The sequence below is a fragment of the Heterocephalus glaber genome, unplaced genomic scaffold (genome assembly GCF_053883595.1).
Source record: "Heterocephalus glaber isolate CG9 unplaced genomic scaffold, H.glaber_assembly_v1.0 deba00001465, whole genome shotgun sequence".
NCBI classification, from domain to species: domain Eukaryota; kingdom Metazoa; phylum Chordata; class Mammalia; order Rodentia; family Bathyergidae; genus Heterocephalus; species Heterocephalus glaber.
This window is the reverse complement of record NW_028258312.1, coordinates 19,150,854-19,167,887: the sequence shown is the minus strand read 5'-3', so window position 1 is coordinate 19,167,887 and position 17,034 is coordinate 19,150,854. Positions and strand designations below refer to the sequence as shown.

Here is a 17,034-nt window from a genome sequence, read left to right as displayed (position 1 = left end):
TTTACAACCAGGAAAAACCAGCTTTCAAAGGTTTAGAGTGGAAACCATGAACACAAGCCAATTAACCTCAGGTGAATTTAAGGACCATGTTCCTAGTGAATGGTACTCCAAAATGCACTTTTTAAATGGCTTAAATGTAACACCATCCTCTGTTAACAGCTGCTGAATTAAATTATGTATGTATTCCAAGTCAAATTCATCTGTAATTAAATCTCCTTTTAAAAAATACCTTTGCCAAAGTCTCGGCAGATGCCAGGAAATACGATGCATGCACTTTGCAAACCTGTAAACTACTGAGAACATGTCTGATATTGTACAGGGGGCCTTTCCTGGGTTTTTAATTTTTCATGGCAACGTAGTTATTTGCAAAGTTCAATGAAAATTGGTCCCCCTGTTATTTCTACCTGAATATAATTAAAGTAAATTTGTAAGCCTAACAAGAGAAGACATAACATCTTTAGAAGTAAATATTTTAGGTGTAGCAGAAATACATTTCATGTTCCATTTTCAGGAAACTGGTGTCATGCCTGCCCTACAGCTTGAGTCCCAGACTTATGTCTGGCAAAGTAGGCCACTGCCTGCAAACCTGGGGAATCTTAAAGAAAGGGAAACACCGTATACAGAGAGCTACACACAAAGCCTGGGCAGGGACAACTGAAACTGTGTCTCTGGCTCAGAATAAAGCGTTTATTCCGGGATAATGGCACAATCTTGGAGTTGATTACAGAATCCCCAGGTAGAAGTTTATTCTCATAGTTTAGCAATTTTGTGGTTCTCATTTGACTAACACACAACATGGGAGTCTCTATGTATCAATGAATGTTGTTTTTGCCTCTACGAAAATAAAACACTAAAAAGGAATAGCCTATATGTATTATGCAAAAATATGTGTGTATATATATATGGATTTATATGTGCATATATATGGATATAGCATGTATATATGTGCATGTTTGTATAGATGAAGCTTAAAATCATAGAATATATGAAATAGCTATCAATAAAACTAAATAACTATAAATTTAAAAAGTCTTTCCCAATGATAAGACAACATCATCAATGATGAAAGGAACAACAGTAATACATATTTAATAACTTTGTCTATACCAGGTAAAAGAAGCCCATACCCGATTCCCACCAACTGTAAGAAATTCAAAAATCAATCAACTAGTAAGTAACACGTACAAGTCATGACCAAAGAAAAAAACACATCATGACAGGCTATGTAAATCTCAAGAAGGTGCTGCCAAGAAAAGTATCTCAAATTCTCTTGGACACAAACCTTTCTCTGATGATACAAACTGCAATTTCCTCTGGAAAAACAAACGTTCATATTGCTTAGTGTTTTTCTTTGATGGTGGCGATTGAACCAGGGCCTCATGTATGCTAAGCACACACTACCACTGAGGTACAATCTCAGCCTGTGTACAATTTCAGTTCATTTTCTAATGGACTTCAGTGAGGCTAAGATTTGTTTTAGGAAGCATCAGTATATTCTGTTTCTGAAACTGGGACCCTCTTAAGAGTAAAAGAGTGCTATGAAGAATTATACCAGTCAATTGGTCAAAAGTAAAACTGCCCCCAGATAAAGTGAGATATATGGCCATTCTATCATAAATAAAATTCCCAAGGATTATAAACAAAGAGGAACCTGAATACCAAACCACAGAAACCTGTATGAGAAGGTGGATGCTTTTACAGCCAAGTTTGTTAAGATTGGAGGAAATCTCTGTAAATGTCAAGTATCCTACCTGATAGGTGATACACAGTGTCTTACACACTCTGAGAACAACTCTTTCTTTAGAAGCATTCACAAATGACAATCTAATGATGAAACTGTTGACAGGCCCTCTAACCTGAAAAAAGTCTTGTTTATACTTAGAATTTAGAATATACTCTAGTTTCATTAAATTCAATTTCTTATTTATTTATTTATTTTTAATTTTTATTTATTTTTTGGCACCGGGGATCGAACTCGGGTCCTTCTGCTTGCGAGGCAGGTGGTGGCACCACTGAGCTAAACCCCAGCCCCTCTTTTTTTTATTTTTTTGAGACAGGGTCTCACTATGTAGTTCAGGCTGGCCTTGAACTCAGTAAGTGAACTTGAGGCAATCCTCCTGCCTCAGCCTCTGGAGTGAAAGGATTCCAGGTGTGCACCACCAAGCCTGGCAGAAATTCAATTTCATTTTGAAAAAAGTGCTCTTCTATTTATTTTCTCAGATCTGTCTGCTTTGTATCTGGTATAAATTCTTTATAAGAAAAGTGAGCTTTACAGCTGGGGATAAACTCCCAAATCCTTTCCCATCTACCAGGCTTCTATGATACTTTTTAAATTATTCATAAAACAGAAACATTTTATAAATTCATATTTATTTATACTCTCTTAGATGTTGGTTACTAAGTAGAGGCTAATTCCACATGAGTGCCTCCTTGTATGCAAATTGTGTAGATTTTTAAAAAATTTTGGTAAACAAAGAGATCTAGTGTAACATAAAAGGTGACAGTGCTACTCTGCAAGCTGCATTTCAGGATACTGGGGACATAAGTGTATTAAACGACCCTATTAAACATGGCCCTGTAGGGTATTTCACAGGCTTCTGCAATTCTTACTCCAAACAGAAAACATGGTTCTCAGAACACCCGGACACCTCCCTTCAGCAGACCCAGCAACTCACAGAGGGCTGGGTAAACTTCGGAGGGCAGTGATTGAACAGTATTCTCTAACTCTGCTCAGTGCACGGGTTTCTGACACTGTTATAAATAAAATAACAATAAACAAGTTTACAAAAATCATTTGATTATTTAAACTTGTTCCTCGCCCATGAAAGAATGAATTATTTTCTGTAGTGGGTTAACATAGGTCCTCCAAAGATATGTCCAAGCCCTAATCTTTGGTCCCTGTGAATGTGCCCTTACTTGGAAAGTCTTTGCAGATGCAATTAAGTTAAGGACCTTGCAATGAGATCATTATGGATTTAATGTGGACCCTAAATCTATGACTGGTATCATCATAAAGGAAAAGATGGGCTGTAAGTCCCAGGGACAGAAGGGAAGGTAATGCAAAGATGCAGTCAGAGATCAGAGGGATTCAAGAAGCCAGCAAATGCTTGGGGCCACCAGACGGTGGCAACATCAAGAAAAATTCTCTCCCAAAGCAACTGGAGGAAGTTTTGCCCTTGATTCATGGACTCCGTCCTTCCAAAACTGAGCTAATAAATTTCAGTCACTTTAGGTGTCTGTGTTTGGGGTAACTTGCTAAAGAGGCTCTAGGAAAACCAAATTAGAAGAAATTGTCATTATCAGATATCTCAAATTTGTCTTTATCTTTCTAACAGTACAAATTACCAGCTTAAATCATTACATTCAAAATCTGATTTTATATATATATATATATATATATATGCCGAAAAACATAATATCCTGAAAAGTCCAACTTAATTAGAATGTAAATGTTATTTTTCTAATAATAACTAGAAATGACAATTGCATAGGGTTGCCAGATAAAATGCCACCGAATCAAATTTAAATAAGCAATACATAATTTTTCGTGTGAGTATGCCCCAGATATTATCTTAGACACATTTATACACATATAAAGGACAGTGAATTATTTATCTGAAATCCAAATTTAGCTAGCATCCTGTACTTTATTAAACCTGGAACCTACAATTGGAGCAGAGAGATTGCAATCTCACTTAAAGTCAGACAGCTGATAAAATGTGGAACTTGGCTTGAACTTATGTATCAGACTCCTAAGATCATGCACTTCATAGCTCATCAGCCTGCCTAAAGAGGAAATAATAAAACTCAGGAAAAAGTAGTCATACTTCAAGAAGCCACGAGTTCTGGAAATCAGATCATAAAAATGGAAGGGTGATATCTAGCTGTGACTACCAAGCCTATTACATATGAAGAATTCTGAAGAAATAAAATTCAAACATTCTTGTGGTGGCAGCAGTGGTGGTGGAGATAAGCTTTTCCCTTTCATGATTCTTTGCAAATGTGACAGGAGACGTAGAGGACTCAGACATTTTGGTCTTGCTGGGTAGTAGATGAGGGTATGGATGTAAAAAATAATGACTGCAATTCCTATTAATTATAATAATTATACAAGTGGATACATATATACATTATCATTTTCCAACCTCAATATGGCTCCCTGGTACTATCAGTCATATAACTTCAATAGCTTTTTAAAAAATATCTTCTTTCAAATGATCCAAACTCCTACTTGACCTTCCCCTGGACTTTCTCTCATATACTCCTTTCCCATTTCCACACCCATATACAAGTTCAAGCCCTCAAAACTATATTCCCATATAACTTCAAGGTTTCCTAACTTTAAGCTCTGTGTCCCCATCTAATTACCCTACCAATTATTTGTATACAAATTCATAAATCTAAAACGCCCAATACTATCTATCCAATCAAATATTTCATATGTGTTTTTAAATATTTAATCAATCTCAAATTTAACTCAAGTTGCTCCCTCCATTTCAATTTTTACCCATTAAAATTCCACAAATATGAAAGTTAAGCAGGCTGGATTAGAGTTAGCATTTTAAATACTTTGGTATAGTCCTCATTTCCACAAAGAAATATTTTCTCTTCACAGTCCTTAAATGTACCCCTCTTATTCCACTGACATTTGTTTCGTATTTTTGGCAGAGTTGTCTACAGAGAATAATTTGCTTCTATAAGAAAGACCATGGAATACACAAAATGAGATCCAAACTCAATACTGTAAAATGGGAATGGGCATAGGAAATGTAGAGATAGATATGTGCATACAATGTTCAAAAGGTAAGGGTTTCTCCATTCAGACGAATGCTGTCATATGATGACAGAGTTTGCTTGATGTCTTCCTATGATTAAGTTGAATTTAGGCTTTTCACAAAATTATTATAGAAATGATATGTAGTTCTTGGTGCATCTTATCAGGAGGTACATGATATTTGCACGTTTTATAGTTTAGATCTACAAAGTCCCTCAAAGTCTCATGATAGAGGTGGAGTTTTAGGAAGGTGACTGGATTATGGAGATGCTACACTCATCTTTGAACTAGTGCACTAGTGAGTTCATAGCCTACTATGCTCTTTGGAGGTGAGGCCTGGTCAGATCAAGCAAGTCACTGGGGGCATGACCTGAAAGGGTGTATTCTCGAACTTGGCTGCTACTTTCTCTCTCTGCTCTTTCAGTCACCATGATGTGAGCAGCCTTCCTCTGCCAACCACCTGTACCATGCCATTTCTGCCTTTCAGCCATGATCATGCTGAACCCACTGCAATGGTGAGCCAAAATAACCTTTTCCTCCTTTAAGTTGCAGGAGTCAGATACTTTGTTCTAGCAATGAAAGAGCTGACTACTTAGCATGTTACCTTTGATCACCTGATTAAGGAGATGTCCTCCATGTTTCGCCAAGCTACAGTTACTATTTTTCCCTTTGAAAGGTATACATATCTTATAGAGAAATACTTTCAATGCTGCAAATATTTTGTTTCATGTTGTAATTTTTCATATGTAATTTTAGCATTCTCTGATTATTTCTGCCTGTAGTAATTATGTTTGTGGTGTTTGTTAAAAGGTGAGTTTCTATTTGCATCTTCCCTTCCACATTTTTGTGTTGGAATGTTAACATCAGGAAAAGCTGCATTTTCTGTACTACCTATTCATTTATTCAACTTTTTATCAGCGTGAAATCATAGAGAGTTATTCTATTTCTTACAGTACATTATTACTATTACTTAGGTTTTATGGAAATTGTCTCAGCTTTGGTCATTAGAGTTTCTTTAAGTTGGCTCCTAATGTGTTTTGACATTCTGCCACCAATTTTTGAGCATTTCTTTACATTTTTGTTAATGCAAAATGTTCCAGGCTCATCTTGTACTTTCCTTGCCCTGGGTCTGAAATCAACCATTCCTCAAGAAGCCCTGCTTATTTATATTAGGCAACTTGTATAGAGAAACAAATGTCCAGCCTTTAGGTGTGTTGGTTGTTGACTTGTCATTATACTTTTGTCACTGTTACTAGGCTTGCTCATCAGATCAGCAAACAGAGGTAGGAAATACACATACAGAGGGAGGAAGGAAGGGTGGGGGAGAGAGACAGGGACAGGGAGAGACTCCTACCTTTAGCTATTTGTATTTCTATCTGAATACATATTAAAAACCATGACCTCATGTTGGTACCTGTTTAATACCACAGGGTTCATTCTACCCTTCCCCTTTTCTGTATTTGCAATTTCTTTCTCCATCAGTAAGAAATCCAGCTGTCATTATTTACAGTATATTTACTTCTTCACTAGCTCCTAGCATATGCATTCATTTCAGAATTAATAACCATTATTTTGAGTGCTATACTTATGTAAAGTTCTGGTGTTTTGAGTTTTGTAACATACAACCCAATACTGTTTTACAATGACTGAAATTAGTTCTATTTTCCAACTTCCCAAGGTGTGGTTATTGTTATAATCCATTTTGAGTTCCTCTCACATCCTGGTCAATTTCAGTTAATTAGTTACTTTGTAATGCTGCATTACTGTCCTAGAACTACACAAGAAGAGGAAGGCTTACTTGGAGAAATCCTACTCCCTTGTTACTCTTTCACCTTGTCCTCCTCCTGCATTCTTGTCCCTTGTTCTCACCTGCACTCTGTATGTTACTCTCTGTGTCTGATCTTTGCTCCCTGTATTTCTTTTCGGTATGAATGAGTAGATAATAAGTTCTTTTGAATTTTGCCTAATGAACTTAACATAAGTTTTTCCATGTCAGTTCCTAGAGATTTTCTTGATTCTTTTTTACAGATGCATAGTATCCTCTCATGTAAATGAATCATAGTTTATTCAACTACTCTCTTATTGTGGGTATTTTAGGCAGTTTCTGATATTTTATAATTATAAACAATGCCGCCCTAAAAGTTGTGTGTATAGACTTAAAATTCTTGTGGGAATATGTGAGAGTATAGTTTTGATCCCCAGTTTACTGATTTAATTCTATTTTCAATCAAATGATAGAATATTGAAAATTAAAACCAGTTATATCAAATAATGCTAATATTATTTCATTAATATTTTCTGTCTCTAATCCATTTCTACCTTCTATAGAGACAGCTCAATTCAATAACATTTCTCCGTAGCTAGTAGACCAAATGTTCAACTCTAAAATGTTCCTTCATCTGTTTAAATTCTAACATTTTCATTCAATAAGAATGTTCTGATATTTTATTTTAAAATTGAACAGATTGTTATTTCTAGTCATAAAATTCACTATTATATCAAGTTATTTTATTCCTTTCAGGTTAGGATATGGAAATTATAGACTACAGTCCTAAAAAGAAAAAAATAAAAAGAATGGCTGTCAAATAGGATGGGAGGAGAAACACAGGATCAAAGGCTGCTGGGACCCAGTCCAGGAGGTCTGGTAATGAGCTAGCACAGGTTCAGGAAGTTTCTTTCCTCTGGAGGGAAGACTGCACCAAAACTCAGCTTCCTATGGAACTGGGGCCGTTCAGAGCCCTCCAAGCCTCTATCTCCCGCACAGCTGGTATTTAAAATTTGCAAACGATACTTCACTGTCAATGATCCTGCCTCTTCCCTGGCTTAAGGAATCCCTCATGTGCCTAGTTTATCAGTAAACTGCCCTGGGACTTGGCACCTGAAAACTAAAGAGTATTTTTCTTGTCTTATTCCTTATCATTGTACAGAACTTCTTAATCCACTACGCCGCTCTTGTCAGGTCCATTCAAGCTTCAGATAATCACATGATGGGAATCTCTAAAGCTTTGTTGGGATATTAGTCCTGGATTCTGCAGTTTCCACACATTTAAATGAGCAAATCTATGTAGCAAAAAGAATCTTGGTCTACTAGAAGGTAACTTCTGATATGACTTCTACCATATGGCTCACCTAGTAGCCAACTGTGTCATTAATTATATATGTAGAATCATTTGGCAACAGTTTGGTAGGAACCAAGCCACCTGAGTCAGGTGAGTCAGAGTGTTGAAACTTGCATGGTCAGAGGCGTCAGGTAATGAATGTATCAAACTGTGTCTTCACATCCAAACTTCTAAAAATTACAATAGTAGAGTTAACTTTTCAAACTCAAGCAATCATAAGGAAAACAAAGTTTGTCATAAACACACAGAAAAGGCTCCTAAGTGATATTGCTCTTATATTGTTACCTCCTCGGTCTCGGGCAGCTAAACTTTGACCCCTTTTTAATGTAATGTCCAACTGGTACATTCCGGGATTGGCCAAAGGGACATCTGCATTACTGGTTCCAACAGTATGGATTTTCTGGAAAACAAGAAATTTACAAAATATTAAATTTATTATTTGTTTCTATTTTTCTCCAGTGGAGACCTTATGCAGCTTTAACTAGATTATAAGAATTAGTCAGTGAAATAAATCATCTTGTAATTTTGCACGATATCATAAACACCCAGTTCTCTGATAGTTTTGGAATTCATGAATTCTTCAGACTCCAATGAAAAAACTGGCAGTTATAGAAATGACCTATTTCGACTCAGGTTAGAAATAACAAATGTAACATGAAAAACATTTTCTATGGGAGAAAATAAACATAGGAATAGTGTCTAAAATAAAAACACAATCAATGATGAGTGTAGAATGAAGGTATACAAGGGAAGTTGACTTCCATAGAACTGAAAATTAAAATTAAAATGATTTATTCAGGTGACTTTGCTGCCTCATTTATCTGTACAAAAGATCTCCTACTGACAAGTTACATACTTTTAGTTCAGTCTCAACATAAAAATCACATGATTGTATAGAAATAAATTCTTCTGGAATTTTAACAGTATTTGCAAAAAATAAATTCACAATGGGGCTAAATATCTGCTGCTAATTTCTATGCCATAAAAGTGCACAAGCTATTTCTAGTTCAAAAAACATTTGCAAAGCTGCCTGTATAGAATATTTTTAACAATACTCTTAATAAGCTAGTAGGCACTGAGTTACAAAGGCACTTGCAAGAGAAATAAATACATTAAAATAACATAAAAGAAACATTCAGTAAAAATTATACAGGTCATATTGAATAGTCTGTGCCACTTTGCAAGCAGCAGGCAAACTTACTTTTCTTCCTACATTTATTTTAAATTTTCACAATAATATTTTCTGATCCAAAAAGAAATGTTTTCTTGTTTTAAAATATGCATGGATAAGGAAAAATAATAGACAGCAGTATGGCTCTTTTAGTTCCATAATGCACAAGAAGTCCATTTATAAAGCATTACTTTTAAAAAAAATCTTTCTTGAGATATAATTAATATGAACTCATTTCAATTGAGGCAGTATATTGTTTGAGGTTTTAAGAGCAAGTTACAGAGCTTTGTTTTTGGAGGAATTATTATTTAAAACAAGAAGCAGCACGACTTGGATTGATAACCTGAACTCATGATCTCTCTTCTGATCACAATAAAAATTCTCTTTCCTCCTCACAATGTCACTGTCTCTATAAATGGCAGCACCCTGGCCCAGCCACCCAGGCGAGATACTGCTGAGCCATCTTTGACTTCTGCATTTGCCTCCCACACACATCCAAATAGTTGTCAAATCCCATCCATTTCTGTGTTACAGCTCCCAATTTTCTGTTAATTCCTATTACCACTAATTTGGATCAGGCTTCCAAACTACAGGAGTGAAAAGTGAAATTCAATCCAATGACTCTACTCTTTGCAGTTCCCAATTATAGCTATTTAGCTTACCTCCTTTCACACTTTAGAAAGTCTGATGTAAACAAATATGCATAGATGTCTGTACACAGGTTCTGGGGTTGGGTTAGTTTTTGCTTTTAACAAAGCTAGTATGAATTTTATCTATTGCTAATTTATTTAATTTCAGAAAAACATGGCCATTTTTCTAACCAATCCATATAGCTCTCTCTTTCCAAAAATCTCCAGCTTTGCAGAGGTATAATTGTTGAGATTGAATGATTTTATGGTATACAAAGTAGTGATTTGATATACACATATTTTATAAAATATCACAATTAAATTAACACATCTTTTACCTCAAGTAGAAGTCTTTTTGGGGGGTTACTTACTTTGTGGAGAGAACAATTAAGCATAGTAACTAGATAGCATGAAATAGTGCTGAATTGTACATTTGAAAGTGGCTTAATTGTGTTAATTTAATTGTAATAATCATCTCATAAAATGTGTGTATATAAATCACTACATGGGAGAGTGGGGAAGGAAAAGAAGAGTAAAATGATTAAGATGTGATATGTATATATACCAATTCCTCCAGATTAATGTAATTATTATGTATTCCAAACATATACTAATAAAAATAATCTGGTCTTTTTTTTTCTTTTTTTTGGTACCAGGGATTGAACTTGCAGCCTTGCACTTGCAAGGCAGGCAGCAGAACCACTGAGCTAAATCCTCAGTCCCAACCTGGTCTTTTCTTTCTGTGGGATGGAGGACAGCAGAGAAGTCTGTGGGTATAGTGATTATTTAAAAGGCTTTATAACAGCTTCTAACAGTTTTAAGTCACAAGAACATGATCTGGTCAGTGGGAAGAGAAACAAAAGATGGATTTGAAAGATACCAAGAAGATTCAATCAACAGAATTTGCCAACTGACAAGATGTGGCACATGAGTGAGTCATGTAGAAGTCTGAGCTGAGCCCAGAGAGGAAGTGCCAATAATAGTAGAGAAGAGAAATAAGAGGAGGAACAGGTTCTAGGCCACCATGGTGTCAATCCCCAAGGGTTCCACCAGCCTTTTAAAAGACATCAAAAACTTAAGTGGATCTAGAAAGATATGGTCCCTCAGACTCATTGCAATAGTTCTAAGAAGAGTCAGCAAGTTGCTTTATGGAGAGATGCTACACGTGTGGGTGGGTGTGGATATGGGTGTGTGTGGTTTTAGAATATCTTTTTAAACAATTTTTAGGAAAGATTTGTACAATGTGTCAGGCACACATATAGCTCTGAAACAAACATGGCTGTCATTTTTAAATATCCTGAATGTCATCTCCAACTTGTTGTTTACTCTGGTGGTCTGCTTTTGAAACCAGGAAACTAGCCCTTTCACAGCATGTATCACAATAAGGAATTGGTGACAATGTGGTTATTTTTCACATGTGGCAGGATGCTGAACTAAAGCTCCGTAAAGGCAGAGGCCATTCCAGTTTGTTCACTGTTGCATCACTGATGTACCTCAGGCATTGGGCAGAGTTCCTGGCAAGGAGTGGGAACTCAGCATATATTTCTAAATGAATGAACTAAAACATTAACAATTGAAAGGAGTTTAATGTTTTAATTGAAAGGAGTTTTAATTTTTTCAGAGAAAGAGAATTAAGAAAGAATAACAAGAAATGCTTGTCTAATGAGGACTCCCAGGAAGTGAACACCTGGGTGGACAGAACAACACAGCATTCTAGGAACCTTTCATGTCTATGCTTTCCCTAGGCCTCACTGGTTATTCCAATGTGGTTTGTGATCTGAGACATTCCAAACCAGAATTTACATGCTAGATATCTCTGATTAAAGGCGTTAGAAACTGGAATTAAAAACAAATAAAACTTGCCAGGGATTTATCTCAGTGGTTCTGCCGCCTGCCTCACAAGCGCAAGGATCCGAGTTCGATCCCTGGTACCAAAAAAGCAAATAAAACTGCCATATATATATATATATATATATATATATATATATATATATGCTACTTATCTTACTCTGTTTTCTGTTGCTATAACAAAATACCTGAGGCAGGATAATTTATAAAAGAAGGAGGTTCATTTTGGATCACAGTTCTGAAGGCTAGGAAGACACTGGCATTTGCTTGTTTTCTGGTGAGAGTTCTCAACTTTGCTTTGTAAAAACTTACTCTCTTGGTAATGAACCTAATCCCATGAGAGCGAGAATTCACTCCAAGAAAAGCATTAATCCCTGTTAAAAGTTCCATCCCAACTCCACTATGCTGACAACCAAATTTCAACATGTTTGGTGACACCACATCTAAGCCACAGCATTACCTCTTTTACCAAGTTTTTCATTTGACTCAAGTCAAAATGTACCTTTCTTTTCTCTCTGTATTCCTTCTCTCTCTCTCTCTCTCCTTTTCTAGCCTAGATTTCTAGATTCCAAAGGATGCATCAGATAAACATTTAGAGATTCAAGAGACAAACTAGAGGAACTACTAGAGGAACTAGAGGAACTTCAGGTGCTCTCTGGAGCTAATTCTTCTTTAGTTGTTGAGTTGACCTATCTTTAACCTAGCTATTTCCTAGTATTCCAATTTTAAGCATTTTGCAGAAAATATAGGTTGGCTTGTTCAATGTGTATTCCAAATCTCTCTGAGGCTGGAGAACTGAAACGTACTTTCCAGGTTTTTTAAAAGCTAGAATTGTGCTGCATGACTTTGGTTCTTCAGTTATACGATGGCTGGAGATAGAAGTGAGCACCATGGTTCACAGACAAGGTTGGTGCAGCCACTCTCTTATTCTTCTGGGAGGCCGTAGGAAATTGTGCTGTGCAGTCTCTGGTGTCCTAAGTGCCACTCACCAGGCAGAAGTAGCACTGGTGTGATGTGATTGGTTCTTTTTCCAGACCTTGTGGCTATTCAAGTCTGGCTCCCTGGCCTTGACTTTGTTTAAATTATCTGGAGTGGATTCTGTGTTCAATAATCTAGAACACTCCTCACATCAATGCTTGATAGAAGGCGATGCTGGCAAGAAATGTTTAGGGAAGTAGTCATCTGGATTGTCCTATTAATATTAGAGGATGAGCCACAAAAAGGTCACAAGATGGGTAAATTGCTACTTAATCACCTGAGAACGTAGAGCTTTACTAGAAGCAAAGCTTTGTTAGACCAACTGACTGCTATGATGACATAATAAAGGGCGCAGGAAATTGGGAAAAGGAGTGGGTTGCTGCTAAGAGGCCTAAAAGTTTAAAGAGAAAGAAATGATAAGCTCAAAAGTTTAAATTTAGAGCTGTTAATAATTGTACAGTGTAAACAGATCTAAACAATACTGTCGAAAGAAGCTGGGTGCGTTGGGAGCAGGAACACCCTAAGTTCTGTTATGTGCACATCCCAATATGCTAACGTTAAACCCACTCTTCTGCATGAATAATATGTACTAACAAAACTTTTAAAAAGAAACCTCCTGAATTGTACGGTTTAAAATGGTGAATGTTATGTTGTGTGGCTTATATTTCAATTAAAATATTTATTTTGCAGTCACAGAAAATGTAATATAAGTAAAAAGGTATTTCCATATGTTCTCAAATTAAAAATATATAGTAAAAAACAAAAGCAAAACAAAAAACTTTAACTAGAGTTTAGTTCAGAAGAGAACTAGAATCTTGAGATACTTCTGAGATTTTGATTTTCCAACAGCCTAAACCAAACAAAATGGATTAAGAAACCCCTCCGGTCCAGTAAATGGCAATGCTTCAGCTGTTGGAAAGCACACACTCAGTGCTCCCGCAGGCTCTTCGCAGGGACTCCCACACCACTGATTACTCATCCAATGGCTTGTCTGCTAAGCTGTCTGTTCTGTGCGAACTGCTTCACTGTGGCTGGCGACCTTCCTACCTACATATACCGTTTATAAAATAACTTGCATCAAAGCAAACAAAATTCTCTTTACTTCTCCTTATGAAAGTGGACCACTTTCTTTTGAAATTAGACCATGAAACCAGCCTTTGTGTGTATGACAGTTCACAAACTCTGATAATGAAAGCATGGGTAACCACCATTTAACTTCTGTCCAGAGTACTATTGTCTCTGCTCTCTTTTCCCCTAATCTTTAAAAGGGGGTAACCGATGCAAAGGAACGTTTTGATGACAAGATGAAATATGACAATGTGTGTTGTTGATGTGAGAAGTTATTTAAATCTAGGTAGGTTATTCAGGGGCAGACGGTGAGAAGAGTTAATGAGAAAGGAAGTCTTACAGGAGAAAGTGTACAAAGGCCTGGATATAAGGACTAGATATCTGTCAAATTGCTGCAAGGCAAAGAGAAAGCTTTTTGAGTTCCAGTAGCCTCATTTTCCTGCTTCTTTACAAAGGAGTTGTAAACAGTTAAGGAAATAGTGCCAAGTAATTTTCAAAGTAGGTTTTTGCTTTATTTTTGCAAATTATATATTAAGCATATGCCACTGCTAGTGTTCATTAATGGGTAATCAGGGACTAGAAAGAAACTAGTAGATCTTGCTTGGGTTAACTCAGACTTTTAGTACTTTTATTTTACTTAATGAGGGTTATTTTTACTATTTCACCAAAATAATATTCGTCAGACCTGACAGCAAGATAGATTTGTATTAATTCCTCTGATTTCTTTGTCTTTTGGTGAGTTGCCAAACACTCTTTTTTCCTTAAAGAAAATCAAACTTCATTAGAAGCACACAGCTGAGAGCAAGTAAAACAACTCCAAGAGGAATAGACTTGTCAAAAATTGGCATCCCGCACCAACATAGTGATTGATATTGCCTTTCTTGTCATGTATGCTTTAGCCAGTAAGTGTTTCAGTATGTTAAAACAAATTCTATTATTTCCAAAATGTGGGCAATGTACCCAGGAAAACATCCAGTTTTGGAGTATGTAGATTTTTTGAGATTATAACAATCTCAGAGAATGAAGTTTGTGTAGTGGATATTTTACTTGATGAGAAACATGGAATTTTGCTGAAAAATTCTTCAAGTAATTCTATGTACTTACATCTAGAAAACTCTCAACACATAGATGCATGGCCCATCAGCTTTTATGAAACTCCCACAAAGAAGCATGTTTATTAGACTTAAATGAATATTACTTCTGGAGCAATTCTATAGTGTTCCACTTTTTCCTGTGAATTAGAAAGTGCTTTTTATCTGAGTTTGCTTTTGGAACTGTCTTGTTTTTTTCAAAGTTAACTGCAGGGAAATCCAAAGATCCAAATTAATATTTTACTATTTCCAAAAACACTCAAATGGCTTATATGGAGCATTTTTATAGACATGGGCAAAAGCTGAGGGGAAAAAAGTGAGGTAAAAAAAATAGGATGCAGAACTGTATACAGAATATGAACTAGATTAATTACCTGTATGCATTATTAAAAGATGGGAAGGAAATATAACAATGCTCTAGCAAGGGCTATTGCGTGGACAATCAGATTTAGGGTAACTATTTTCCCCTACTTTTTTGGTGTGTTCAGAGTTTCAACAGATGTGTATCATGTATCGTTCTAAGAATTTAAAGACCAATATAAAAATGACACTATTCTCTGCTGCTTCTACCCTCTGATGACTCTGTTAAAGATACTATGGAATAGTTTCATAAACTTGCTTTGATTCAACAAATACCTCACATGGGGCAAAGCATACCAGTGTGACACTTTTACTAGTGTATGGGTTTAAAATAAAGCTCATGTGTATTTTATCTCTTTAAACAACTTCATGGCTACAGGCACACAACTGCGGCTGGAGTAGGATCTCATACACTCAGCTGTGCAAATAGCAAATAGCTGTGCTTTGGAGGAAACTAAAGCACAAGCACAGAACATTCCATAGAGCCTGGTACAAAGAAGTCCTCAGTGAATACTGTGATTTTTATTTCATTGGTTGCAATCTTTGCAAACCCTTGTAGAAGTTATTCAAAAGTTTTTAAGCAACAAAATGAATACCACGGTATTGGATTATAATCCAAAGTATAAAATATCCATGATTCTACATATATATGAATAAACTATTTGAATAAATAAATGAGGGAGGATAGACAAATCTACCAAACAGAAGAATTGAAAATAATTTGTGTAGACTTGTGATGATTTCCTTGCAAAGAGTACAGTATTGATGGGCTGGTGCAGAATACCCAGAGACGCGAGACAAACACTACCTCTGGGGACAAAGTTAACGTCAACAGTGATAGGTCTCGTTGTTAGTATGTCCCCTAGACGATGTGATGAGAAGGGCACTTTATCTCTGCAGTCTTCCTCCCTTGCCAAACCATGAGAAAAGCATCAGACCAACTCAAATTAAAGGACATTCTATAAAATATCTGACCAGCATTCCTTAAAACTGTCAATGCCATGGGAAACAAGAAAAGTCTGAGAAGCTCTCATAGCCCTGGGCAGCCTAAGGAGACACAGAAACTAAATGAGTTGTGGTACTTGGGTGAAATATTGGAAGAGAAAAAGAAAAAGGGCCATAGATAAAAACCAAGACTATTCAAACAATGTATATTAGTGTATCAATATTGGTTTATCATGAAAAAAATACCAAACTAAGTAAGACATTACCAATAGAGGAAACTGAGTGTGGGGTATATGGAAATTCTCCTTCAGGAATTTTCTGTAAGTTTAGATTTGCTATTCTAAATTAAAAAGTTTGTTTTTCAAAAGTTTCTGTAGAGCTAATGTTATTGTACAAATAACCTAGAGTTTGATAGTGACAAAAAATGTTTATAGTAAGCAGAATAATAAATTTCTTAGAAAGCATATCAGTATTAAAATAGCCTGACTCTCCTTATTATTTCATTTTCCTTCTCCCATTTCACAGATGAAAAAACTGATGAGGACACATTTAAGGATTACATTTATACATCATCTTTAATCAAAATAGTTCTCTACTACTGCTAATATAAACATTGTAACTCCAGTTAAGTCTGAGATAGATGATAGCAATGACCACACGTTAAGCTATAAATCATAAGGCATAGTGTTTACTTCGTCCATAAAAGTAATTTTATTACCTCAAAGAACTTAGCTCTTTGACCCTCAAAACCTTATCTGAAAGAGATTGATTTAGATTATTTCCAGATTTTCTTCTTGCTTACAAAATAAAAGAGAGCTCTAATAGGTTTTTTTCTTCAAATCTATCACTTAAAAGTTCATGCTTTGTCCCTTAAAATGGAGATAAAACAACACCTAACAGATTTTTTGTGACGATTAAATGAGATAATATGCATGAGACACTTAGTATACTATGCTAAAAATAAAATATGTAGTTCCTGCCTTTATATTATTAATATGACAATCTATAGATAAGAACCTAAACTTGGTTATGTAAAAGATAGACTAGTATT

At 35.8% G+C, this 17,034-nt stretch overlaps 1 protein-coding gene across 14 annotated transcripts in view; it reads right to left on the bottom strand.

Moving 5' to 3' along the window:
* Mctp1 (multiple C2 and transmembrane domain containing 1) overlaps positions 1-17,034 on the bottom strand; it is a 516,544-nt gene that overhangs the window by 289,660 nt on the left and 209,850 nt on the right. For all 14 annotated transcript variants that reach the window (XM_087180712.1, XM_087180715.1, XM_087180714.1 and 11 more), the window contains exon 2: positions 8,179-8,293. In XM_087180712.1, the coding sequence (XP_087036838.1) occupies positions 8,179-8,293 (115 nt within the window). The remainder of the gene's footprint in view (positions 1-8,178; positions 8,294-17,034) is intronic.